The 25,808-nt window shown below is 36.8% G+C and overlaps 1 protein-coding gene across 8 annotated transcripts; it reads right to left on the bottom strand.

Annotated features, from left to right (window-relative positions):
* Nucleotides 1-436: 436 nt before the first annotated feature.
* arhgef7a (Rho guanine nucleotide exchange factor (GEF) 7a) lies at nucleotides 437-22,878 on the bottom strand. 8 transcript variants are annotated; one of them, XM_051905350.1, is made up of 22 exons: nucleotides 22,317-22,878; nucleotides 18,497-18,580; nucleotides 13,105-13,189; nucleotides 11,997-12,130; nucleotides 11,563-11,764; nucleotides 10,489-10,577; nucleotides 10,214-10,308; nucleotides 9,624-9,719; nucleotides 7,995-8,117; nucleotides 7,761-7,899; nucleotides 7,615-7,674; nucleotides 7,340-7,486; nucleotides 6,463-6,549; nucleotides 6,215-6,293; nucleotides 5,971-6,110; nucleotides 5,059-5,280; nucleotides 4,746-4,839; nucleotides 4,573-4,662; nucleotides 3,939-4,136; nucleotides 2,268-2,340; nucleotides 2,063-2,117; nucleotides 437-1,947 (listed from the first exon to the last, which is right to left on the bottom strand). In XM_051905350.1, the coding sequence occupies exons 1-22, from the start codon at nucleotides 22,479-22,481 to the stop codon at nucleotides 1,825-1,827; spliced, it is 2,580 nt and encodes an 859-aa protein (XP_051761310.1). In that variant the 5' UTR covers nucleotides 22,482-22,878; the 3' UTR covers nucleotides 437-1,824. The 8 variants fall into 8 exon arrangements, with proteins under 8 accessions (XP_051761310.1, XP_051761308.1, XP_051761309.1 ...); XM_051905348.1 differs by having other exon boundaries at nucleotides 2,268-2,367; nucleotides 3,966-4,136; nucleotides 11,982-12,130; nucleotides 22,317-22,875; XM_051905349.1 differs by having other exon boundaries at nucleotides 2,268-2,367; nucleotides 3,966-4,136; nucleotides 22,317-22,872.
* Nucleotides 22,879-25,808: the final 2,930 nt, after the last annotated feature.

The raw sequence follows: 25,808 nt of genomic DNA, 5'->3' as shown, positions 1-25,808 counted from the left end.
ACAGTTCTTTTAACCCTACAAGATGGAGTGTGTAGCTTTTCATTTCTTAAACAACCATGTATTAAGATGTATCATGGCCATATTCCAGGATGTCAAGATTCATCAGGCTCAAATTGTGAAAGAATTGTTGGAAGAGAGCATGAAGAATCATTTTCACACATGAATTGGCACTGACCTTAACCTCAGTGTAAGTTTTGGGGATGTGCTGGAGACTTTACAGAGAGCTCACCTCTTGCATTGTCAAGATCTTGACCAAAAAATGATGCACCTCTTGATGGAAATAAATGTTGTGATGTCACAATATATATATATATATATATATATATATATATATTTTTTTTTTTTTTTTTTTCAAAAAAAAAAAGGTGCATTAGAGTATTATTTTCTAGTAATTTTATGTTTAAGCCCAACTGATACCACTTTAGTAGATAAAGCATATAAACAAATTTCTTTATTTACAGAATTAATTTACAGTAACATGGATCTGAGATAAAGAACACTAAATAAATATCCTATGAATTCAAATGAGGTTATTCTACTATAGTGTTGTGTAAGAGCTATATGAATAAATGTCAAGTACAGCAATTAGTCACATATATTGAAGTCCATAAATAAGAGTCTGGCTTTTGCTTTGGTCACACTAAGTAAGTGACACTGAAATTAATAGTCATAACTTGCATGAAGGTATGATGTGTATCATATTGTGATAAAGAAGCTATTATAATAATGAAGTCCCGTCACAGCTTGAGTTACAATGGCACCTAAAACATGTACTAGACATTTACTGACATAAGCTTCATGTTCCTCATGTAACAGCATACCTTTTTGTCTGTACGCACCCAGTGTTGAATCAATGTTTAAGTATAAACATCTAAATCATTTGTAAACGATAATTAAATGGAATGAAAACGTTCATGGTACCACATCATGGAAATATTCACAGATTCAGCATTTTAAATCAGAGTGCATCTGAATAAAAGTTACTCTAAAACCCTAACTCTAAAATCTGATGATCTCTTTGTAATGACAAAAGTAATTTTTAAAAAAACAGGACACTCACAACCTCAGACATCAGTGGGATGTGAAGACTGAGGTACTGTCTGTCTAAACAACCTTAACATTAGGTAAAAGATGAACTTGTCAGGGACATCCACATGTAACATTCATGCCATCCGAAGAGATGCTGAAGATGCACCTGATTTGGCTACGACTTCAAGCAAACAAGTCTCATCATGATTGTTCAGCTATAAAATTTGTGGTTTTCAAACTAAATAAAAAAATCTGCTAGGTGTAGATGCACTAAAAGACCTAAAGTCTTTTAGATTTTAAACATTGGAATGAGCCATTTTAGATAAAAAAATGTAACATTATGTTACTACAAACTCCCTGGATGTCCATGGTGCTTTCAAGCTAAGAAAACATCTGAAATGTCAATGATCTGGTTGAACTTCCAGGTCATTTTAACCACTAGTGTAACAACAAAACTAGTATGGTGCCCCTAAAGGGACATGGTGATACAAAAAATATTAAATGAAAACAAAAATTAAATGTCAATACTTTCGCATTCTCTCGCAAAAACATTTGCGTTCCCCTGAGAAAATATGCGTATGCTCACAAAATATTTGTGTCCCCTCGAGAAACTTTACGTTCGCTTGCAAAACATGCAAAGTTTCTCAGAGGAAAGCAAAAGTTTTGCGAGAGAACGCAAGGTTTCTCAGGGGAACGCAAATGTTTTGCAAGCAAACGCAAAATTTTGACATTTTTTCCTCCCATCTCATATTTTTTTCCACCACGTCACTCCATAGTAAGAGGGCAACACTGATATCATAAATTGGTCTCATCCCAAGAAAGATCGTTCATATTCTTTAACATTTTTCTAACTATCCTCTCCAGATCTTTCCGGGCTCTCTGTTCTTCCTCCAAGGATTTCTTCATTTTTTTATAGTCCTGTTGGAATGGTAAAATCATGTAACCAGGCAATGGAAACTATTAAATATTAATTTTTCTATGAGATTAATTTAAATATCAAGAAAAGCTTCCTCACACCATCACAGACACTCACCTGTTTAAGTTCTTGTACCTCATCTTTCAGAGCATAAACAACATCCACAAGGCTCCTAGGAAACATTGGATATTGAATATGTCAGTGCATACTTCAATAATGCATACTGAAACTCTATTAAATTCCTGTTCTCTTTACAAACAACCTTCTTTTTTACACTTATTATAAACCCTGTTCATAAGAATGGCCAAATATGCAATCTTACTTCTCCTCCAGAAGAGTCTGACCATTACTCTTCAACTCGTCTACACTGAACTTCTCCTCCCCAGGAACTATCAGTGCTGGACTGGCATCTTTCCACTGTCCTGTTTCAAAAGAGAAGCCCCGCAGATTGATTTCAGGAGGTTTAGTTTAGTTGGATTCATTGATTAGCTCAGTACAGGACCACTGTGCCTCAAAGAATGGTTTGAACTGGATCAAACTTACACAGGACTGTGCGTGAGTGAGACAGGAGTTAGTCATGCAGAGAGGGATCATCCAAGAAAAATAAACGCATTCAAAAAAAGAACACCAAGAGTTTCCTGAAGTCCGGTAAAACTGAAATTCAACCACCAAAAAAAAACAAAAACAAAAAAAAACACTTTTGTTGTGAGAGATCAATTCCTGAAAGAATAAACATACTGTACAAAACAACCCAAGATTTATTCAAAATGTATATTACAACATTTGTGGTATTTTGTCATATATTTGACTCTGCATATATATAACAAACACATTAATAATGTCTCAGTTTCAAATCACGTAAACGGCACTGAAGTATCTCTGTTGAACAGTTTTAAGAATATCTGCAGTAAACGACCGACAAAAAGGTAGTAAATATACATATTTTCTTCTTGTTCATTTTTTTTTAACCACAGAATAGAACTTGGTCACAATGAATCACATAACATGAATTATACTCTGTCATTATTGAAATAATTGGCAAGTTGGTTCTCTTGTTTGTGTCAAACACGTCATACATAAAAGAGGAAAAGCATCAAACACTGAGGCTTTGACAGTCTCGAATGAATGGCGAAGAACTCTTGACTAGTACCATCCACACACCTGATTTAAATGGATTCTAATAGAATTTCAACCAACATTAAAGTCAACATTTTTTTTTTCTGTAAACTTCCATACTTTTCACTATAGACACAACTATAAACTTACATGTTAGATACAAGCATACAAAAAGTCCAAAATCATTCAAAATACATTTACAAATTGAAAATAAATACATTTATATCACATAAGTATGAACAAAACATCCACAGTAATACTGTCCGTGGTGCCATCTGAGAATCATACTTATGAATTTCATGAACACTTATTCATGACGTTCTCTGGTAAAAGACCCAACTCCTCATGTCAACAGAGCGGAAATCTAATGTTCACATTCAGTAAACAAAGTCCAAGTTAATACCACACATTTCAGATGAATGACAATACTCTAATATTTACAGACAAGTTAAGAGATTTTATCATTTTTTCTTCTTTTACAGCAGAACCTGTCCTTGTTGCCTTCGGAGTGCATTGTACCTTCAACAGCGTTAATAATTAAATACATCTGGGAATGAGCGAATGACAACATCATTTTTTTAAAAGGACACTTAAATAAATTTTGAATGCGAGGCAAAAAGTGAAAAAAAAAAAAAACTGAGTTAAGTGAGGTTGGTGGTTTCAGGGGGAGTTTAAATGTCAAGGCAACAGGGAACTGCTTTGGGAAAGTGCATATATATGCAGAAAATGATGAGGTGTGATTAATACAACACTGAGAAATAAATATATAAAAATGAATAAAATAAATATGCATTAGAGAGTGACATCATTAAATACATAAATAGTTTCAAATAAATATAAAGTCATTTGAAATAAGAGGAGTGAGGGGGAGATTAATTTTGGTGGGAGATGTAGGAGCTCTTACGGGAAACAGAGCCCATCCTGTAACTGTGGGCCGTCCATATACTGTCATAGTCAGAGTCCTCTGAGAGGTCCGAGGTGGCCTCGGGCCTTGAGATACTGCTACGGCGGCCCAGAGAGTCCACACTGGATTGATCCAAAACGTGGTTATGCATGAGATCAGTGCCTTGCCATGCTGAAGAGGCCATCCGGTCGCAGATGATGAGAAGGGGATCAAATCATATGAATGAAGGGAAGAATTGCAAATGGATGGGGAAGGGAATGAAACAAGTGGGCCGACCAAAGAATGGACACAAGTGGTGCAACCACATAGATGGGAGAACCAAAAGTACCCCGAGATAGTAAATGAGTTGTATAAATAAATGATTAAATTAAAAAAATGATGTGTAAAGATGTCAAAATTAAAGGGGGGGGCAATGATAAATAAATGAATATTTAATATGATGAGGAAAAAAGAGAGAGTATATTGTTATAAGAGATCCAAGAATAACCTTTAGACTTTAGTTTATACAAGACTGCTGTTCTATGTTACACACAGAAAAGTAGATATGAATGAGGAATGTCTTAGAAGAAAGGAGACGGGGGTGGACGGGGCCGCATACGAGACTTACTTGAGTTCAGAGTCTGCCTGGTTTTGGCACTTGTGCAGTAGGCCTCGATCACTTTCAGAATCTGAGCGTCTTCCTCCAGAGCTACAGTACCTACACGGTTCAGAGGTTACATCAGACACACAATCTTTCAGAATCTCTCAATTTCAATAACCATATCAAACCTGCTGACTTACTCTTCCTCAGTGCAAACTCCTCATCGGACGGCTTCCTCTCTGGCTTTCTCTTGGGCAGCAGCTTTTTCATTGTCTTGGGGCTTTTACTGAGGTCCTGAAAGAGGAGGAGGAATGGAAAGAATAGGAAAGGAGGTAAAAAGGGGAGACTTACAGAGTCATACGAAGCTACTCAAAATAATAATGACAACAATATCAAGGGAGATAATCAATTATGATTTCTGTATTATATTGCATTTATTATTATATTTCCACAATATTTGTAACAGGAAGTCCAGTATGCTGAATGATCAACTCTAATCTGATCCCAGGATACCTCTTTATAGCAGAGAGCAGCTGAGGGTCTGAGTGGGGGTGCTGGACGCAAGCAGCTCAGGCTCCAGGGCTTCTGGGTTTTGGGGGGCTCCAGGGGGCCCCACATCATGGTGCTGTGTGGGGCCCCATGAGAGGAGGGGTGTGGTAGGGTGTGGTAGGCAGGAGCAACTGTCAGGCCCCGGCTTTCTGCATGTCTGGATGGCGTCAGAGGGTGAGATGGGAGCTAGAGGGATAAAATTTAAATTGACCTTTAAGTTGAAGATAATTGACGGGTCACATTTCAACCCAAAATAAATAAATAAATGTTTGTGTTACATTACGCTTGACTTGTGTAAAGCTTTTAAAGGGTTAGTTCACCCAACCGCTCAGTTCATATGGATTAGTTTTACGATCTCTTTATGAACTTTTTGAAGCGTCAAAATGGTAGTTGTGTAGCTGTCAATGGAGGGACAGAAATCTCTCAAATTTCATTAAAAAGATCTTCATTTGTGTTCTGAAGATGAATGAATGTCTTACGGGTTTAGAATGATATGAGGGTGAGTAAATGATGACAGAATTTTCATTTTTGAACGAACTAACCCTTTAAAGTTCATTTTACAATGTGTGTTTTTACTTTTTTGAAAAACTCTTCTGCATAGCAGCTATAACATAAAAAAATATAAATAAACAAATACATTTTGTATTATATTACACTTGACTATATTGTGTAAAGCTCTTTATGACTGTTTGTGTGTTTTTACGTATTTGTAAAGCTCTGTGCATAGCAGCTATAAAAGTGTTACATAAATAAACAAATAAATAAAATGTAAACTGCATATTTTTAGATATTTAAAAACTTTAATATTTATATTTTTGAATATTTCAATACCAAATGTGTGGTTTTCTAAGATGTGATGTTGAACAGGTGACTCACTGTGTGGCAGGGAACAGCGAGGGGTTTCATGCTGGGACCCGCCATGGTGGTGTGCTTGGTCTGTCGGTTCAGATGCTCGAGCCAGTCCTGCAGATCCTGTTTGTTATAGCAGATCACCTGAAGCCTCTCAAACATGCTTCCTATTGGATGGACACACACAAGCACAGTCAATGAATGACTAAGAATGATATAAACACTTGATTGTGTCTTGAACTCAAAAAAATGTGAGTCAGTTTGTCCTTACCCGAGAGCTCAAAAGCATTTTTATGACTTTCACAGTCTTCTAATGGGGTCACCGTCATTCCACTCAAAGGTAGCTTGCCCTGAGAAAAACAAAGCAGACGTTTTATCTTTGTGCTAGAGCCGCAAGTGCCATTTTAACGTGCATGTTGAAAAGCTGTGGTTTGAGTGGATTTTAGGGGTTGGTGGAGTGAAACAATGAGATTTATTTGACTGTGCAGTAATCAGCTCTGACAGCAGCCGGTTTCTGACCTGGTAGATGAAACCACTCATCCTTGGACTGGCAGACAGAATGAGCAAAACATGAGGAAAAAGCAGAAGGTAACGCTCATGCTTCTCCTGAAAAAACAAAAACAAAAATATAACACAGCCATTGTAACTGCAGGACTGAAATCACAATGAAAAACTATCGCCATTTTCGTCAATATGAATCAGCAGCAGGTCTTTTTAAAACACATTATTTATTATTCTTTCCTGCTGTTATTTAACTTTTTCCATGCATGGTGTCCACAACTGAAGACGGTTTCAACTTTTTTATATCCAGAAAAAAAAAAAAGATTCTGAAGTTAAAAGACAAATCTTGCTTTTTTTTTTAAACAATTCACAGGGTTAACCCACTGGATAAATCACTACTTACTCTGATCTTGGTAATAACTGTAATAATAAAAGTTTTCTTGAACACTACCAATAGTCCTTTTTCAAAAACAAACAAACCCTGAATATTAACAAGATGAAAATGAAATGAAAAGTATCCCATAATTTACTCTCCCTCAAGCCATCCTAGGTGTATATTACTTGGAGGCAGATCCAAATGAGAGTTTGCAGCCAATTTTAAGAAAGGGGCAGGGTTTAGCTGACTAAATGATTAGAAAAGTCTCCCATACACCACCAGAAAGGAGTCTGTTGGTATGACTCTTTGATTAGGTCAAAAAAATGGATGTATGGGTGAATCATTCACAATATGATCAATAACCTCCATTAAGAAAATAGAGAGCGTGTATGGTCATTTCTTGCTGATTTTAATGTCTGGCATTGGTCACATAAGCAGATAGCCCCATCCCAAATTCACACTATTAGGGAAGAAAATGTTCATCAGGCCTGTCAGCTATAGATCTTTGTGCTGTCTCACCTCACAGCCATGGTTCTGGACCATGGCCTGGCTCATATACAGCACTGAACCCAGGGTCTTGATGTCCTCCCCCTCCCAGAGACGAATTGCCTCAGTCAGGATCTGAAGTTCAAGCTCTTTGCGCTTCCGCACCTCCTGACACTGTGCCTGTAACCATAGAAACACAATACATTAAAAAGACTGGTTGTCATGGGAATGATCCACACCTAACTGCAGTGGCAAAACCACAGGACACCAGTCTGCTTTAGCATGCTAACTAGGCAGTTAACACTCACAGAGAGATTCTTGAAAGCTGTCATACATTTCTGAATTTCTGTCCTGTCTGGATGACCCTCCTGAAAGGGAAAGGAGACACTGTCACATTGAAATGTTGATAATGATAAAAACCTCAACAGAAAGCACACAAACTCTCTCCCTCTACCTCCATGTGCCTCTCCAGCTCCTTCAGTAATGTGGGGTATTTGTCCAGTCTCATGAAGGGTTTACTGAGGCCAGAGGTCAGTGTGAGAATACCTGGTATGGACGCACCCCTTCCCTCCATGAACTCTCCAAGTTCCTCGCTGCAGGCACAGAAATGAGAAGTTATCACCAGTTTTCACCTATCACACCAGTGAAGAGGTTCTCTGTGAAATCAGGACACAGTATGGTGGCGTACCTGTGATCAGTGAGAATACTGACTGCCGACGGGTGATTGGAGCAGTAAGACACATAAAGAGACCTCATCTGGGGCATGAGATTCAGGAAGAACCCTCCCACCTTCTGCTGCAGCTCTGGAAGCCTTAATCGCAGAACATTGAGGAGAATTATTACAAACACTGTACTGATGTTCCTCAAATACTCTGCTGTGGGTTTTTTCTGAACCTATAATCCTAAGTATAGGACGTAAATCTATAATTCCAATATTAACAACACATACTGCTATTAATTCAGCCCAAACCATTTAAATTCACAGACTCCATTTAAACCTTATTTTTTTTAGATACAGTTCAAAAATTTGGATACAGAAAGATTTGTTTTTTAAGAAAGAAATTAATACTTTTATTCAGCAAGGACACATTAAAGGGAAGCATATTTGATATAAAAATTGGATGAATAGTAATTTCCTACTACTTAATTCTGAAAAAATAGAGTTTTTTTATTATTGGACCAAAAACCTCTGCATGTAATTACCTAGAATACTGTCTAACACTTGATGGCTGCTCTGTCAAATCTTTGTCGTCAGTTAGGAACCTGGGTGTAATTCTTTGATACCAAGCTTTAATTTTAAAGCCACATTTCTAGCATCTGTAAAACTGCATTCTTCCATCTTAAAAATATATCTAAACTACGACATAAGCTCTTAATGACAAATGCAGAACAGATAGTTCATGCGTTCATGACCTCAAGGCTAGATTATTGTAATGCTCTACTGGGTGGTTGCCCCGTACACTTAATAAACAAACTCCAGCTGGTCCAAAATGCAAAAGCTAGAGTTCTTACTAGAATGAGGAAGTATGACCATATTAGCCCGGTTCTGTCAACACTGCATTGGCTATAAATATAATAATAAAAAAAGACTTCTTTCAAAAACATTTAAAAAAAAAAATCCTACCACACCATATTTTTTAACAGAAGTGTAATTTCAGTCTTCACTGCTATATCTTTTTTTTTTTTTGCAAACTTTATATTTTAATAAATTTAAGATTCGAGTTTGAAAATCCTCTACAGACAAAACAGGACTCAACAGGGCCTGGTCAGCCCAGCAAAAGTTATAGACTATATATAACTATTAACAAAAATAATCTTAATATAAAATAAATATAATATATAATATTTATTTTTTTAATTATGTTTTTTTCATAATTTTATTAAACATTTTATATTTAGCAGTATGTTTTTATTCTTAGATCTCAGACAAGATGTTTATAATTTTCTAAGGTTTTCTTTACAAAAAAAAAAAGACTAATATTAACTTACTTCAATGTGCTCTTACTTTTTTTGACAAGTATAAACTCAAACATTTTTGCTGAAACTCATTTTGCATTTTTCAAACTTGTTAAAAGATTTACCACTAGAGGTCAGTGTAAACATTAGAAAACTCTAGTGATACTCAAATTCTCTTAATGGACCTCAGGTTTACGTTACCGCCCAGGTCTATTTTCATCATCTAGAAGTCGAAACTCGATACATTTGATTGAGTCTCAGTTTCACTAAGTGCTTCGTCCCTCCTGTCGTAAATTACTCAGAGGCTATTAAGAGACAGTCCAGGAATCACACGGCTGCTCACGGTTAGAATGAAACTCACTTGGTGCAGTCCTCCAGTGACTGGACCAGAGTCTGCTGGAAAGTGCTGATTTCCTCCAGGTTTCCGAGAATGACATTTACATCTGAGGTGCTCGGTCTATGAAAAACGATGAGAACTGATGAGAAAAGTCAATGCTCAAACTTTAAGGCTGTACTTTACTAGAATAATGAGAAAATTTCAAGGGGAATGGTTAAATTTTTTTAATCACAATATTTTCTTAATTAAACTAAATGAACTAAATGAACACACTAATGCCCAGTTTCACAGACAAGGCTTAAGACTAGTCCCAGACTAAAATGCATGTTTGAGCTGTTTTAAACGAAAGCAACTTGCTTATCTTAAAATATGTCAGTACCACTGTTTTGTCTCAAGATGCACACCAGTAATGTTTTTTTTCTAAGGCACGTTTATAAAAGCGACTTAAATGTCCTAATTTAACTATGTCCTATTTCTGGCTTAATCTAAGCCCTGTCTGTGAAACCAGGCCTAAAATTGGCAGCCCTAGTCAGAGAGTACAGAATAATGTTCATTTTAAAACTAAATTGTGTATTTCGTTCTTGTGTTTTTTGGAGAATTACAAGGTGTTTTACTTTTCTGTCATCTGTAGAGGTCTCAGGTAGTTGGTCAAAAGGTTCTGGAGCTCCTTTGAATACTCTGTTTCAGTTTCTAAAATGTTCTGTAGCACCTGAAGACAAACAAACAGCAGCTATTTTTAGACAAGATATTTTAAACACAATGATTACTAATCAGCTACGCTCATTCACAAATCAACCGAATCTGATTAACATTTATGCAGAAAACCTCCAAAATTAAGCAAATCAACCTGGTGACACTTCAAAAGGATATCTGATTAAAATGTGCTTACCAGGTTGTAGTAGGTTTTACTGATGGCTGTGGTATCAAAACCTTTGGGGGGGCTTTTAAGAGTTCCAGATTTAGGGGATACTGGTTTGTCTGTAAGGCCACATAGATTGTTTAAAAAATGTGCACTGTGGATCAAGAGAAGACAGTGTTTATATATTTAGAATGGTCTACAGCGGGGTGTCAAACTCATTTTAGGTTGAGGGCCGGATGGGAAAAATTGAACCATGTGCAGGCTGAATTACCTTTTGCGCTGACAATTAGCCTACATTAACATGCAATATACAAACTACAAAATAATTTGCAAGAAAACTAGAAAACACTGCTTTGTGAAAACTGCATTTTTACAGTGAAAAGACTTTTTAAAATAATGTTTTTTTTATTTATTTATTTATTTTATTAGAGATGCCCCAATTAAGATTTTTTGATTTTTCGGCTGATTCCGATTTTTTTTTTTTTTTAAGCAAATTTATTTGTTGTTTATTTGCTCTATAACAGCCCAAACTGGACTTAAACATTTGAAATTAGAGGCAACCACTGCATTTTAATCATGATGCAAACAAAGTTCCTTCAGAGATACATTCATATAAACCCCCATCCCCAATTCAATATTTATATTATTCTTACTATAATCCGTATGTTTGACACCCCTGGTCTACAGCAATGGTTCTCAACTGGTTTGGCCATGGGTACCACATTTTCCCATGGTCATTAAGCCATGACCCATTTTTTTTTTTTTTTAGGAATTTGACCTAAAAAAAAACTATAAAAAGTTAAATAAATACTGCTGGTATAGTACTAAGTTATAAAAATAACATTAGAATAATGACATTGACATATAGCCTGACAACATCTTTTCTGACCACAGACACTAAATCAGAACAACAGGCACTCTTTACTTAAACTGAGTCTGACAGAGACCTTTCACGCACGTCTTTCAAAATAAATCTCACACATCAAAAATATCATAGAATTACATTTGTTGTCATTTCTTTGACTGTACAATCCACGACCCACTCAAAGCGGTCTTGCGAACCACCAGTTGAGAAACACTGGTCTACAGCAAACTGACACATACCTGACCCTTTGACCTCCCTGACATAATTGCTTGGAAACCAGCCTGTCTTGCCATTGAGGGATCCTTCCCACCAGCCCCCTTCTTCTGTGCGAGTAACATTGATGATGTCACCCTTGCTGAAGGAAAGCTCATCCTCATTGGTCTGCTGGAAATTGAAGCGAGCTTTAACCACTAACTGAGCGTTACTGTTCTCCGTCATGTCCTATAAGAGAGAGTGGTTATGTTTACATACAGCCTCACAAATCCGAAAATCAAAACTGACCCATTTAATTAATAAATATGTTTAAACAAGACATCAAATAAATGCAGCCTTTGTGAGCATGAGAGACAACCCAAAACTTTAGAATAGTATTGTAGATGTTATGCAAATGTAGACATATTTTCATTGTGATCTGGTGAGGTTGGTTGAGAGGTCTCACCCCAAAGTTACTCACAAGGCTGCGGAACTGGTTATGGAGCAACTTAGAAGATCGTCCCAGTGAGGACTGGGAGGCCAGCGATTCGAAGGATTTGATCCGGTGGGCGGAAGAGTGACGCGTACATACAGAGTCGCTGCCTATGCCAATATCTAGACCAACAGAGACAACACAGAAGAGAATAACAATCACTGAACACTGTCACACACTATTAAAAGAACTAGATGAGTGCGCAAGATGCATGCATTCATGCATTCATTCCTTCAATTTTAAAAATTTAAAACACTATGTGACTTTTTTTGTTCAAAATTAACAAAATTATACATCAACCCTTCTTCCAGAACGTCTTTTTGTCTTATCCTGATTCACTATGGTAAGCCTATTTTAAGTGTTTATATTTTAGACCTGTCGGGATGGTTTTCATGGGAAATTGCGTACATATGTCACTCGCTCGTCATATCTCAACATATCCGTAAAGAGAGAAAAGTTACTCTGGGTACTTTGACACTTGTATGGTTTGGGAGCAGCATAGGTTAGTTGTCACAACGAGCGAGAAAGGTTGACATGGAGCATGCTAAATCTTAAACATCCGGGGAATCATCCATTTTCATCCATCATCCATCCAAAAAGAGAATGCAGCAGAGCTCGTAATAAAACGAGAATCAACAGTGGATTGGCTTTTCGGAGATGCAGAGAACTGTAGCTCAAAAACAGAGTTCATTGTAAAGCATTATCTCTTATGAAGGGTCATTTCATTATGGTTGTTGTAGCGCTGTGCTGGAATTTATTTTCAAGGAAGTACTGTGTCTATTAATGGGTATAGCTACAGCTTCATAGCTTCAGCTAGTCAGCTTGAGATCCTTTCCATCTAAACTGGTTATATCTCTTAAGCCTAGTAGTGAAGGGTTTAATGAGCAGAAGGTTAACCATATTCATTCGCAAAGTCACACAAAGCCAAAGCACAACCAAAACAATGTTCTTCCACAAAATGCATGCAGTTTTGTTTTGTTTTTTAACCACTAGAGGGCCAAAAGTTACATAGTGTACCTTTACAATAATAAAGTTTTTAAAAATGAATAAATTCATATTGTGAAAATCTAAATGGGATTGTTCTAGATAGCCTTACCTGCAGTCACTTTATTGAGGGCAACCAGTGTAGTGAGGACTCTGCTGAAGTTGTGGCCCTGAAACAGGTCACCAGCTTCAAATGGCTAGAGAGAAAAAAAAAAACATTATGTAACATCATTAATCTAGACCACCTACATGTCAGTTAAGAGAACTCTAAACTATTTCAAGCACATTAAGCTTAAAGTTCACCCAAAAATTCAGTCATCATTTACTCACCCTCATGTCACTCTGAACCCATAACACATTTTTTATATCTTCTAAACACAAATGAAGATATCTAAATGATATGATGCTCTTGATGCGCAAACCTCATTGCTTCCTGAAGAAGCTCAAACATGATTCATAACACACAAGAATGAACTTCATCGGTCATAGTAGGGACAGAAATCTCTAAGGTTCCTTTAAAATATCTTCATTTGTGTTTTGAAGATGAACGAAAGCCTTAACAACAGTTTTGGAACAAAATGACTCACCCTCATGATTTTCATTATTGGGTGAACTAACCCTAAATTACTTTACAAGCTTGAATATTATATATATATATATATATATATATATACACACACACACACACACGTTTTTTCGATCATGTTAAAGAAAAATCATTCAACCAAACAAGAGACAAGTAGATTCAAAATTCAAAGTGTTACATCCACAAAGTAAAATACATTTTTGGAATCTGTTTAAAAGTAATCATAGCATGTTTTCCTACACTGTTTTTTTGCTAAATGAACACAAGTAAGAATGATATTTCATTATTTTGAATGATTTTATTAATTATTTAATTATTTTTATTAATGATATATTTCGTAAACATAATTCACAAATAAAAAAATGCATTGTGATATTCACAGTATCACTTGCCAGCAAAATCTTTGTAAATATATGGTGACTATTCCATACACCGTCCAGACCTAATATGTACAATCATATTGTCCACACTCAGCATCTATGCAGACAATCGTCAGTCATTTGTTATGTGTGCCGTTCGGCCTCTAAGCAGGTGGTGTGGTTAGCTAGGGGTCACCGATGTCTCTTTGCTTATGAAGTGAGAAATCTGATTTGTTCAGCTCTAGATGGTCTGTCCTGTGTTGCTCTTTTGCAGTATTAGAACTGTTTGATTGACAGTTATGTGTTCCTCAATGAATGGACAGTGGCTGTGTGCATGTGAACTTCAGTGGGAGTAAAATATCAGCTTCCCGCTTTACTTTCCGCTCTGATTACAGTTTATGCCCCGAGAGAAGCAAAAACAAGTGTGTGTGGATGTGTATAAGTGGACAATGCATCATCTTGAGCGCGTTGCCTTTCAAAGTAATGCTGCTCCTTCACTGATTTACTACATCACTGTAGGAATATATCTGTTTGGAAAATAATGCCCTACTTCTACAGCTAAAACAAGAATATCCATCACCATCGGTTTTATGGAAATTATTTTATGTTCTCCTACCACCATAATTTCATGGAAAATGTCCATTTCAGAATTAAATTAAAAAGCAAATCACACCTGCACAACACTTAAAAAGCAGTTTCAGAAAAAAAAAATATATATAGAAACTAATAATTTTATTTCAGCAAGGATGCATTAAATTGATCAAAAGCTACATTTATAATGCTACAAAAGTTTAAATTTTAAATAAATACTGTTCTTTTAAAAATCCTGAAATAAATGTATCACGGTTTACACAAAAATATTAAGCTGCACACCTGTTTTCAACATTACTGATAATAAGAAATGTTTCTTGAGCAGCAAATCAGCATATTAGAATCTGAATGATGAAGGGTCATGTAACACTGAAGACTGGAGTAATGATGCTGAAAATTCAGCTTTGCCATCACTGAATTACAAAATACATATTAAAGGGGGGTGTAATGCTATTTCATGCATTCTGACTTATTTACACTGTTAAATTGTTGCATTCTCATGCTAAACATGGCCAAAGTTTCAAAACAAGAGTTGGACGTATGAGTATTTCTGTGCCAAATATACTACTTCCGGTTGAGGACATGTTTCGCTGATTTTTTTTCGAGTATGGCCTGTATCACATCATAAAGGGTGGAATTCCTTGTATAGGCACTTCTCCCTGATAAGTGTGCACACACACACACATCACCAAGAGCAAGAGCACGCCCATCGACGCGTTTCGTTTGGGATACGGAAGCCGAGAGATTTTTCAACAATGGCTGTGTCCCAATTCAGGAGCTGCACCCTTTGAAGGCTGCATACATCATCGAGGAAAAATCATTTAAGAAAAATAACCGTTAGATTGCAAAGTAAGAAAGAAATTACAGTATTTTACACCTCACAATGAATATCAGTCAATTTTATTACGGTTACTTTTCTTAAATATGACATCCTTGATGACGTATGCAGCCTTCAAATGCGACCTCCGGAGGACGCTGCCTCCGAAATGAGACGCAGCTCCTGTCAACAAAGGAGTGTGTTTTTGGTTGTGAGGGAAAGATTACCTTTTTTAGTTTCCCAAAAAACCCAGCATTAAGGGAACAGTGGATGAAGTTTGTTTTTCCGGGGCAGCAATGGAGTTGTGCACATATGTTAGTTTGTTCCCGGGATTTCGGTGATGAATGATTTGTAAACAAGTCCCAGTTCGGCACTGGAGTTGCAGATCGTGAGTGGTGAGTAAAGCCAAAATCATGTGTTTTGTTGGCAATCGGCGCGCAAGTGCATAAAATGTAAACAACGCAAACGTTTTTGTTTCCTTTTTATTTATAATGATGTCACAGCTTGCAGACGATCTCTACGCAAAAGCTGTGCGCGCTCGTGACTCTTTAGCTCTGCCCACGGCACTGACGGCAGGCACGCCTTCAGGAGCTCAGCTTTTTTTCGGAAAGACTAGGTACAGTGTATCTATCTTTTATAAATATGATAAAACTAAAGACTTTTCGGAGATATGAAGGATGCAATATTACTCTATACATACTCAAGATTAACATGAGATTGGCAGAAAATGTGTGTGATACCCCCCGTTTAAATATATTGAAATAGAAAATATTCAAACATGACTTACTCTGTCATTTTTATATTACATTACTGTTTCATAATGTGACGCTACACATTATCATATCTTTTGGTTTGCTTCCATTATGTTCCAGAACAAACAAATACAAATAAATATATAAAATTAATTTAAATCTTTCTTTAAGCACTTTATTTAAAGTATCCAAGTCACTAGATTACAGAATGATGTAGGATATGGTTTTGGCTAAGCATGCATTATATAATTCCAGCAAAAACAATAAGATTTTGGCCCTACTGTGGTGTGATCCCATTTAGAGTGAAATCAAACATTAAAAACTATGGGAATTGCGTGATGGAGTCCGAAGAAAAATTACAGCCAGACAGCAGATCTGAAAATGCCATCATGTAGTTAAGCCTGAGATCACATCATCACAGCTGAATAGGCTCAGTGCTTCATGGTGAAGGAGCTTCAGAAGAGGCTGTTCATAAGGCAGAGTAAACTGAACACTGAGCAGATTAGTGAAAATCCCATAAACAACAAATTTAGAGCAAGGGTATAAGCTTTCATCCCTTGAGGTCAAAATACTCTTACATTAATACAAAAAAAGTGCAAGTCAAACTCTCAGAAGATTAAAAAAAGCCTTCTTTCAATCAGGCCTATAGTTGTATCACATAACCTATGTGATGTAAATCATGGGACGAGGGTTGTCATCCGGGAACATGCACACAAATCATGGGCTGGAAAGGCGTACACTCCTGAGGCATAACGACAATAACACGTCCTTGCAATATCTGTGACAGGCGCTCACAGCTGTAATGTTTCACACACATAACAGCTCATTTCTATTCCAAAATTTAGCACACTGTGGTCTTGCTGGTGCCTTGGGCATTGCAAGGTCAACCCGAAGACCTTTTAACAGGTCACAGAGAAGCAAATTACTTTGACAGAGGTGTAACAGCGAACACAAAAGCAAGAACGCTCAATATGAGAAAACTCAATGAAGCACAAGGTGAGATTGAGCCTAAAAGCCACACAAAATTACAATTTCTATAGGATTACTAAAAAGCTACAGACAGGTGAGTTTTTACATTTGGAACTAAACTCTAAACAGTTCTTAAGAACCATTTTTTAGTATGAAGAACATTTTAATAAACTAAAGAACCTTTTGTGCAATCAAAACATTCTATGGAAGTTAAAGGTTCTTCATGGAATAACGGATGCCAAAAAAGAAGCTTTATTTTTAAGAGTATATATAAAAAAGCCAGAACTAAAAGTATATGTATGCCAACAAACCCTGAGATGAATTCATTAACACAATCACGAACATTTACATCTCTAGACATTTACATCCCTAGATCATGATGCAGAAGCAATCTTAGATTTACAAGCACAACGGCTCCCCAGACGCTGCATTAATCACAAAGATGGAGTGATACTGAACTTGAGAAAAAGGTATCTTTTCTTAAGATATTGTCAGTACATGTTTAGATAACACTTTTGACATTATGCAGCTACCAAGAGCTCCATATGTGACGTGGGCCTCAACCTCACCACGTCTAGATACACTTGACAATACATGAGCATTGCCCTGAACCATCTGTTCCTTAATAAATGCGCATAGATCAAAATCCTACTAGCCCTTTGTATGTCTTTCTGTGCATATTTGTGTCCAAACTGGCATGTTAATAACCATTTTAACTGATCAAGCCACAAACTGTCTAATAGTGGACAGAAGAAAAAAACTTTTTGTAGAAAAATTAAGGGTTTTTTCAGATAATATATTTTAAATTACATAATAAAATCAATACTAAATAACAATATTATAATTAGTTTGAGACTACAATAACATTAACAAATAAAACCAATAATTTAATTTAATTGAATATACAGCATAGGCCTAAAAAGGTCTGTATACATTAAAATATATATTTGTCTTCATAATATTCGGGGTACTTGGCATTAAAATGTTTAAAACACATTATGAAAGTCACTTCTGTTGAACTTAACCAAGCAGAAAACAAAGCTTCTATCAATGAAACTATACCAATAACTCAAATTCATGCAGACTCAAGTGAAACAGACAAACTGTACATGAATGGACAAAGCAAAGTCATTCATAGATGGCACAGCGCACAATATCGATGCTGTAATGCACAAAATCACCACCAAATTCTAGACATTTTGTTGACAATACGTACAACAACCGCCCAATAAACCCTAGAAACATTTTCAGAACATTACAAAGATTTTGCCCCATCAGACTATATCAATGAATCGATGTACGGGGCATGATCTCATTCACATCGGTCCAGAATTGCGTCTACTGCACGTCTCTTTTGTTGATTGTTTTCATTGTGGCGCCAATGCAGCAGCATACAGTACAGTCAAAATACCATAAATGCACCAACTCACCTCGACGCGAAACACCGCGCAGCCCTTCAGAAACTCTGTGATGTTGCTCAAGCACTCGCTGTCGTTCTTGGGATCTTGAAAGATCTGAGGAAAACGGGAAGAGCAGTTGGAAAGTGTGAAAGCTTTGGGAGTGAAGGACTGGCTCAAGTATCCTGCACGAGGGTCCACGGGCTGACTGACTAACTAACTGACTGACTATAACCACATCCACACACACACACACATTGCGAGTTAAACAGCACCGTGGAAGTGGACAGCAGGGGGAGGAAGTGACGTTTTCAGATGGACGCCGAACACAATGGGACGAACGGGACGTGAACAACACACCCCTGATCTGGCGGGGGAAATCAAAACGAATCCGTCATTCAGATCAGAGGTAAAAGAGGATAATGTAAATCAAAACATTCTTAAAGCCTCAATTTTGGGTTCTAGCAGTGTATAATTTGCTGCTCTATTAAGTGTTTTCTTTGAAGAAAAAAATGGCCCTTCGTCAAATTCAAAATCGACGAAACCCCAGAGTTAATGTCAGTCATGGGGTTTGTTGTATACTGCAGCAAGAAGGCACATGTTGTCAAAGTGTTGACCAGACCAGCATACAATACAAAAAGGAAAACACAAGGTGGATTGGCACTGAAGTGTATCTGGGGTGGAACCAAAAAGAATGAAGTCAATATATAATGTAACTGTAAAAATAAATAAATAAAATACTTGAAGTACCATTTTGCACAGATTGGCACTATGTTGAAACCTTCTTGATAACCGCAAGGTACACTAGTACATTTCTCCCACAATGGGGTTACTGTTTTCAGACTTCTTTCAGGAACTGCAATGGGCTCCATTTTGTAAGTTCCCCAGAGACCTTATGCCTAGAGGTTCTCCAGAGGGTTCCACCAGTGTGACAATCTGTTTCTTTTCATTTTTACAGTGCAAAATTATCACATTGGGACACACAGGGAGTGGAAGCAATCCTTGATAATTTTTTTTCATACAAAGTGTCTGCCAACCCACCGATTCTTATGTAAAATAATGATATGAATAACAGTATTTACAAAAGAATGAAGTGCAGTATCTTTTGTTTAAGCCTGTAGTATCTCAACCCTTTTTTAGGTTTCCCTAAATCAAATAAAATGCAAATGACGTAAATAACAAATGTATTTCTTTATAACAAATTTATTCTGTAGTTTTTATTTAACGTTATGTGAATTTACAGATAGACTTACAGTTAAACATGTCATCAAATAATTTGAAAATAGATAGCTCATCCAAAAATTTAAAAATTCTGTAATTTACTCATCCTCATGTCATTCTAAACCTGTACTACTTTTGTTCATCTTCAAAACACAAATGAAAATATTTTTATAAAAACCAAATATATTTCTGTCCCTCCATTGAAAGTCCATTCACCCCAAAACGCTTTAAAAAGTTAATTGTAAATGAAATCCATATTAATCAAGTGGTTTAATCCAGGTCTGCGGAGAAGACACAGTCCACTTTGAAGCCTCAAAGTTTTGGTTGCTTGAACTGTCAATGGAGAAACAGAAGTCTCTGAGGTTTCATTAAAAATATCTTCATTTGCTTTCTAAAGATGGAGGAAAGTCATATGGGTTTGCTTTTAACACAAAATATTTAACCTAAAACTGCAAAATTTAATTCTACATGTAGGCCAATCCTCAAAGGCTTGTACTAAGTTGGATGGCATGGAGCAACAGTAAAGGTGATGATACCTGGGGCAACTTTTTGAGCAATGTGGCCGAACGATGTTGCTTGGGCACTTTCCCATTGAGAATGGGCAACGAATTTCTATTTGGATACTTTAGATTGAAATTTGTTGCCCATTCTCAATAGGAAAGTGCCCAAGCAACATTGCTGAAAAGTTTGCCCTGTGTATCATCACCTTAAGGGTTTTAAGTTCAATGGCAACCATTAAACCAAATAAATTGCTGACATTGATTTGCTGAAAGATGTTCAAGAATGAAAGTATCAGCAAATCAAATTGCAGTGTCAATAAAGATTTCCTTCTTTGCAGTGTCATCCTATTAAGAGCTGCAAAGGATACCTAAGATGGTACTATAGGAAATGGATACTTCAGTGGGCCTAACAGCTGAAGCTAGGATATATTTACATTTTGTAGTGAATTGTCAGGACACCTTATGTTTGAACACCTTCATGTTTTCTTTAAAATTGTTTCTGTTCTTTTAGAGATTCAAAATGGGGTAACGAGTCTAAAAATGGCAGTAACTGACAACTGCAGTCTGATTTTGAGACAAATCTGCCCTGCGAGAGTTAAACAGACTTGTTCTCATTATTGCACAAAGAACTGACCAGAAGAACCGAGTGTCCAAGATAATTTTGTTCAATTATTGATCAGTATCATATTTTGATAGTCACAAATACTAGATATTTGGGTCATTTTGTACTGATGATAATAAAGGCAGTGACATGAATCACACAAGTAATATATATTTTTTTTTAAATGTTGCACTAAATGACAGTTGCATTTAACAGGTTAGTTCTGTTGCATTCTGACTGGTCACATGGACAGTCCTGACAGAAACATGATGCTGCTGCCCACACCATCTAGAAAAAGGTCAAGTGCATTAATATTTTGTTTTCCACTTTAAATATGCAAACTTTATTATTATTATTATTTTTGTTTTGTTTTTTTCATTTTCACATAGCCCTCTTGTCGGAATACACCTGCTGTAAAAATCCTATTGTTATGCTCACAGTGAGAGAGTGAAATTTGGTAAGCAAACCAGATGGAGCTTCAAAAGAGGTTATTGCTGTCATAGACTGTTAGTCATTGTCAGAGAGCTGACCCTGAATATGACTGATTTCTTAAAACGCACCCTCTCTGTATACACCAAACCAAGAAGGACAGACTCCATGCATTATTTATGGATAAGATGAACTGCTTTAGAAAACATGCTGGATATCATTATACTTGAGTGCTTATGTGCTGCCTTTAATTATAAAAAAAGAATAAATTTGAATTCTGTACCTTCTGAGAGGCCCTACAGGCATATAAAATCACTATGTCTTTCATAGATTTGCATTTGCCCTCAGGCATTTTGTTCAGTAGAATATATTGTTTTCACTCTGATACTGTTTTTACTTTCATTTATTGTGTGACTTAAGGTTCTTGCTTTCTGATTACTTCTGTGCAATTTAGTTGAGATAAGAAAAAACGTGTGTTGAACTACAGTTGAATGTCATTTGGTATGCTTTTCCAAATTGCATTGCATTGGAAAGGAGCAGGGGCTAATGGGAATAAAAAAAAACACTGTTCTTTAAATCTGCTTTTTGTCTATTTACTGTCTATGGCGGCCCATTTCCCATGTAAGCAATAAAAACAGGGATGCATAGCTAACATTGATAATACCTAATAGATTAATGCTATTCATACACAGCCATGTAATGCGATTTGCACGCGCTTATCCTCAGGTTTCCATAACGTATAAACAAGGTTATCATTTACATCTTTCACACAGTCGGTTAATATCCATGTTTTACTGGTTATCTGTGAAATATGACAGTCAAAAGCAAACATTCAGTTTAAATCTCACAATAAAATCGACGGCTGCCAATGTTGTTGCCTGGAGCAACAGCAGCACTAGCGCGCGCTGAACGCCTCAACCGACCTGCTGCTGCATGGGCTGCGTTTACATTCATATTTATGGTTAAACGTCTGTTGTGACCTACAAAATATATATTATATTTTCCACTTGTGTGATAATAAATATCAGCGGTTGTGTAGTGTGAAGATTACATGAAAATGAACGCTGAAACACGGTGCGCCAAAGGGAGGATGCGCGCTTACTTTATCAGTAGTGCCTGGACGCAGCCGCTCCAGCAGCCTGCACAGGACAACCCCATCCTTTAGCGAAGACTGCAGAAATCCATCGGGGTCCGAAATGGTCTTTTTTGGTGATTCCAAAACCCCGAGCGTAATGAGCCAAGTAACCGTTTGTTCCGCCGGATTCATGGCCACACCAGCAAGGTCGATGCTCTCAATATTATGATTGTAATGGGGGAAAAAACAGGCTGTCTGTTATCAACCAGTCGTTGAACTGGGAACCATTTTCTCTAAAACGTGTTATTTGTGGGATGGCGCATTATATGGCGCTCCATGGAGATGAGTAATGCTATCGCTTCGCTCCCATTTCCTTTATTACGACAAGCTGTCAAACGCCTTTCACTGGAATACAGTCAGCGCACTAAACCTGCATCTTCCGGCAGATGACATCACAGCATAGACAGCCGTTTGTGACCAGTCGGCTTCGCATCCTGCTTTGCATGTGGACTGCATAGATTCACCTGCACTTTGCATGACAAATGTGTCATAACAGAAAGATCTTGTGTGCATTTGTTTGGAGACCTATTATGAGAGATTACAGAGAGGGAGCGTTTTGTTAACGACCTTAATGAAAGGATATTGTGAAATAATTCTATACACTGTGAGGGTGTGAAAGCATGGATATGTAGCCTATATATAAGAGGTGTTAAATATGCAATCTACAACCCTCACGTTATTAGACAGGTTATGTCTGCTACTGTTGTTTTATCAGACTAGTGCATTTCTTATGTGATCCGCAGGGTGGCGTCCTTTGTACATTTGAAACTGGTTTCTTTGGCCTGCTGAAAACATATACCAGCCTGCAATGGTTTTCTGATCTTAGCTGGTTTAGACTGACCTATCTTTTCTCCCAGCCTAACCAGCTGAAAAGTGCCCAAATCTTATTTTAACAGCAACAGACCAGACTGAGAGACCAGTCTTTTTTCAAGCAGGGTAGTCAGGAAGTTAAAAATTTGTTTTTTATCATTAGTCAGTTATCTTTTTTTTCACTTTCAGAATAAAGTTTGGGGTTGGTAAGATTTTTTTTTTAATGTTTTTGGGGGGGGGGGGGGGAGTCTCTTATGCTCACAGACAGTGTTGGGGAAAGTTAGGCTACTTTTAAAAGTAATGCATTACAATATTGCATTACTCCCTAAAAAAGTAACTAATTGCGTTACTTAGTTGCTTCTTATGGAAAGTAATGTGTTACGTTACATTTGCGTTACTTTTTCTCATCTGGGCTGTTTGTTTGTTTGTTTGTTTTTATGACAACAAAAAAGTTATATTTTTGCAAATGTAAAGGCCATTCACACCAATAGTGAAATGAATAAGCCTCAGGCTGAAGGAAATGCGAATTCACACCTGTACAGTAGAGGGCGCAATTCAAACAAACAAGCCTTTCAGCGGTGCTGCCATTCTGGATTACAGAAGAATAGGATGCAGGAGAAGAAGTCAATGAGTAAATGTATGCTCGCATTTAGTCTACAACTAGTCTAGAAAACCATCATGTTCACACATAGCGCACACAACGCCTCTGCTCTTACTCCCAATTTCTCTCAACATGGGGACAGGAGAGCTGTCGGTCAATAAATGGGAAAACAAAGTAACTTGGGTTACTTATTTGAAAAAGTAACTCAGATATTTTGTTGTAAATTTAAAAGTAATGCGTTACTTTACTAGTTACTTGAAAAAAGTAATCTGATTACGTAACTCAAGTTACTTGTAATGCGTTAGCCCCAACACTGCTCACAGAGGCTGCATTTATTTGATTAAAAATATTTAACAGTAGGTTAATATTGTGATATGTTATTACAATATAAAATAACTGTTTTCTATTTTAACATATTCTAAAATTTTAATTTATTCCTGTGATGGCAAGGCTGAATTTTCAGCATCATTACTTCATTCTTCAGTGTCACATGATCCTTTAGAAATCAATGCTGATTTGCTGCTCAGGAAACATTTCTTATTATTATCAATGTTAAAATCAGTTGTGTTGCTTAATGCTTAATGGAAACCATGATACATTGCTTTCAGGATTCTTGAATGAATATATACAGTCAAACCAAAAATTATTCAGACATTTTTTATATATTTTTACTAGTGGATGCAGGACACTATAGTTCATTTATGTAAGTGAGGATAGTAAAATAAAGTAAACTGTGACATATTATACCCAAAAATTCTTCATACAGTGGACTACCAGTAAAATTGATAAAAATTTGGAACCAAAAATTATTCAGACACTTTGACCTGACCATGTTTTACTTAAGTGTTATCTGACATAAGATTTTTTTTTTTCTGACACAGTTTAACTCTGTGATCTTGTAATATTTTATTACCATTTTTTAAACTATAGTGAATAAACTGTATTAATAAATGAAATGTTCTATGTGTCTGAATAAATTTTGGTTTGACTGTGTATATATAAAGTTACTTTGATTAATGCATGGATACATTAACGTATTAATGCATGAATTAAAATATTAATGTCTTATAAAAAAATAAATTTCTGACCCCAAACTTTGAAACAGTAGTGTAGCTTATATATTTCCAAGTGTGAATGTAATAACTAAGAAGAGTATTTCCCACAAGCCTCATAAATGACACCCATCACCTCTCCCCCACTGATCCCACTGACCCATTAAACACTGACTGTCATAGCTTCCCATTCAAAGGCCGTCCTCCTGTTGCACAACATAGACCTTTCACATAATACTTGACAACTTGCACTACAAGTTCTGAAATATATTGCACATACATGTCATAATATTGGCATCATGTCTGTTTTCTAACTTTCAGTATTTATTTCTGCAGTTCTTAAGCATCAAGGGAATTTCATTGTGCAGTGTAACCTGTTACCCTGTGCAAATGACAATAAAGAGCTTGAGAGGTTCGGTGCATCTGCTGGAAGACACCTTTAGTTCCAAATTATTGATGAACAAGCTCTGACTAATGCATAACAGTTAACCAGGCGCAGTCAGAGTAACAAAGCATAATCTAGATCAGCATGAGTGTGTATGGAACTGAAACATCACATCTCAAAAAAAAGTTCACTAGTCATATTGCATTGCCAACATAAAACATCACTTTTCCTTTCCAGTTTACCACTCACTCCTGCTCCCTCCTGAATCATCTGGCTAGCTACCTAGAGGAATCTGAGTTCCCAGTGGGTCACCATGGATACCAGCAGAGGTTCAGGGCTCATCTCAAGAGCCGGAGGAGAAGAGAAGCAACCCCTCTGTGGCGGGGAGGGCAGAACATCAAGTCTTAACAGGCCTGCCATGGGACTACCCACAATCCCCAAGACCCAGCATCTCAAGTAGCTGTAACCAAGGATGCCCCTGCTATGATTTCCTCCCAGAGCACTCTCTAGGTGGACCCTCTCCCCTTTTTAATTTCTTTAAACATTTTGATTCAATTTTACATAGTATTTATGGGTTCGTTATCCGCTCTGGTTGTCTAAGTGTCCTTTTT

This window comes from Ctenopharyngodon idella, chromosome 9, assembly GCF_019924925.1.
Source record: "Ctenopharyngodon idella isolate HZGC_01 chromosome 9, HZGC01, whole genome shotgun sequence".
In the NCBI taxonomy this organism is placed as follows: Eukaryota; Metazoa; Chordata; class Actinopteri; order Cypriniformes; family Xenocyprididae; genus Ctenopharyngodon; species Ctenopharyngodon idella.
This window is presented reverse-complemented; position numbering and strand designations above follow the sequence as displayed.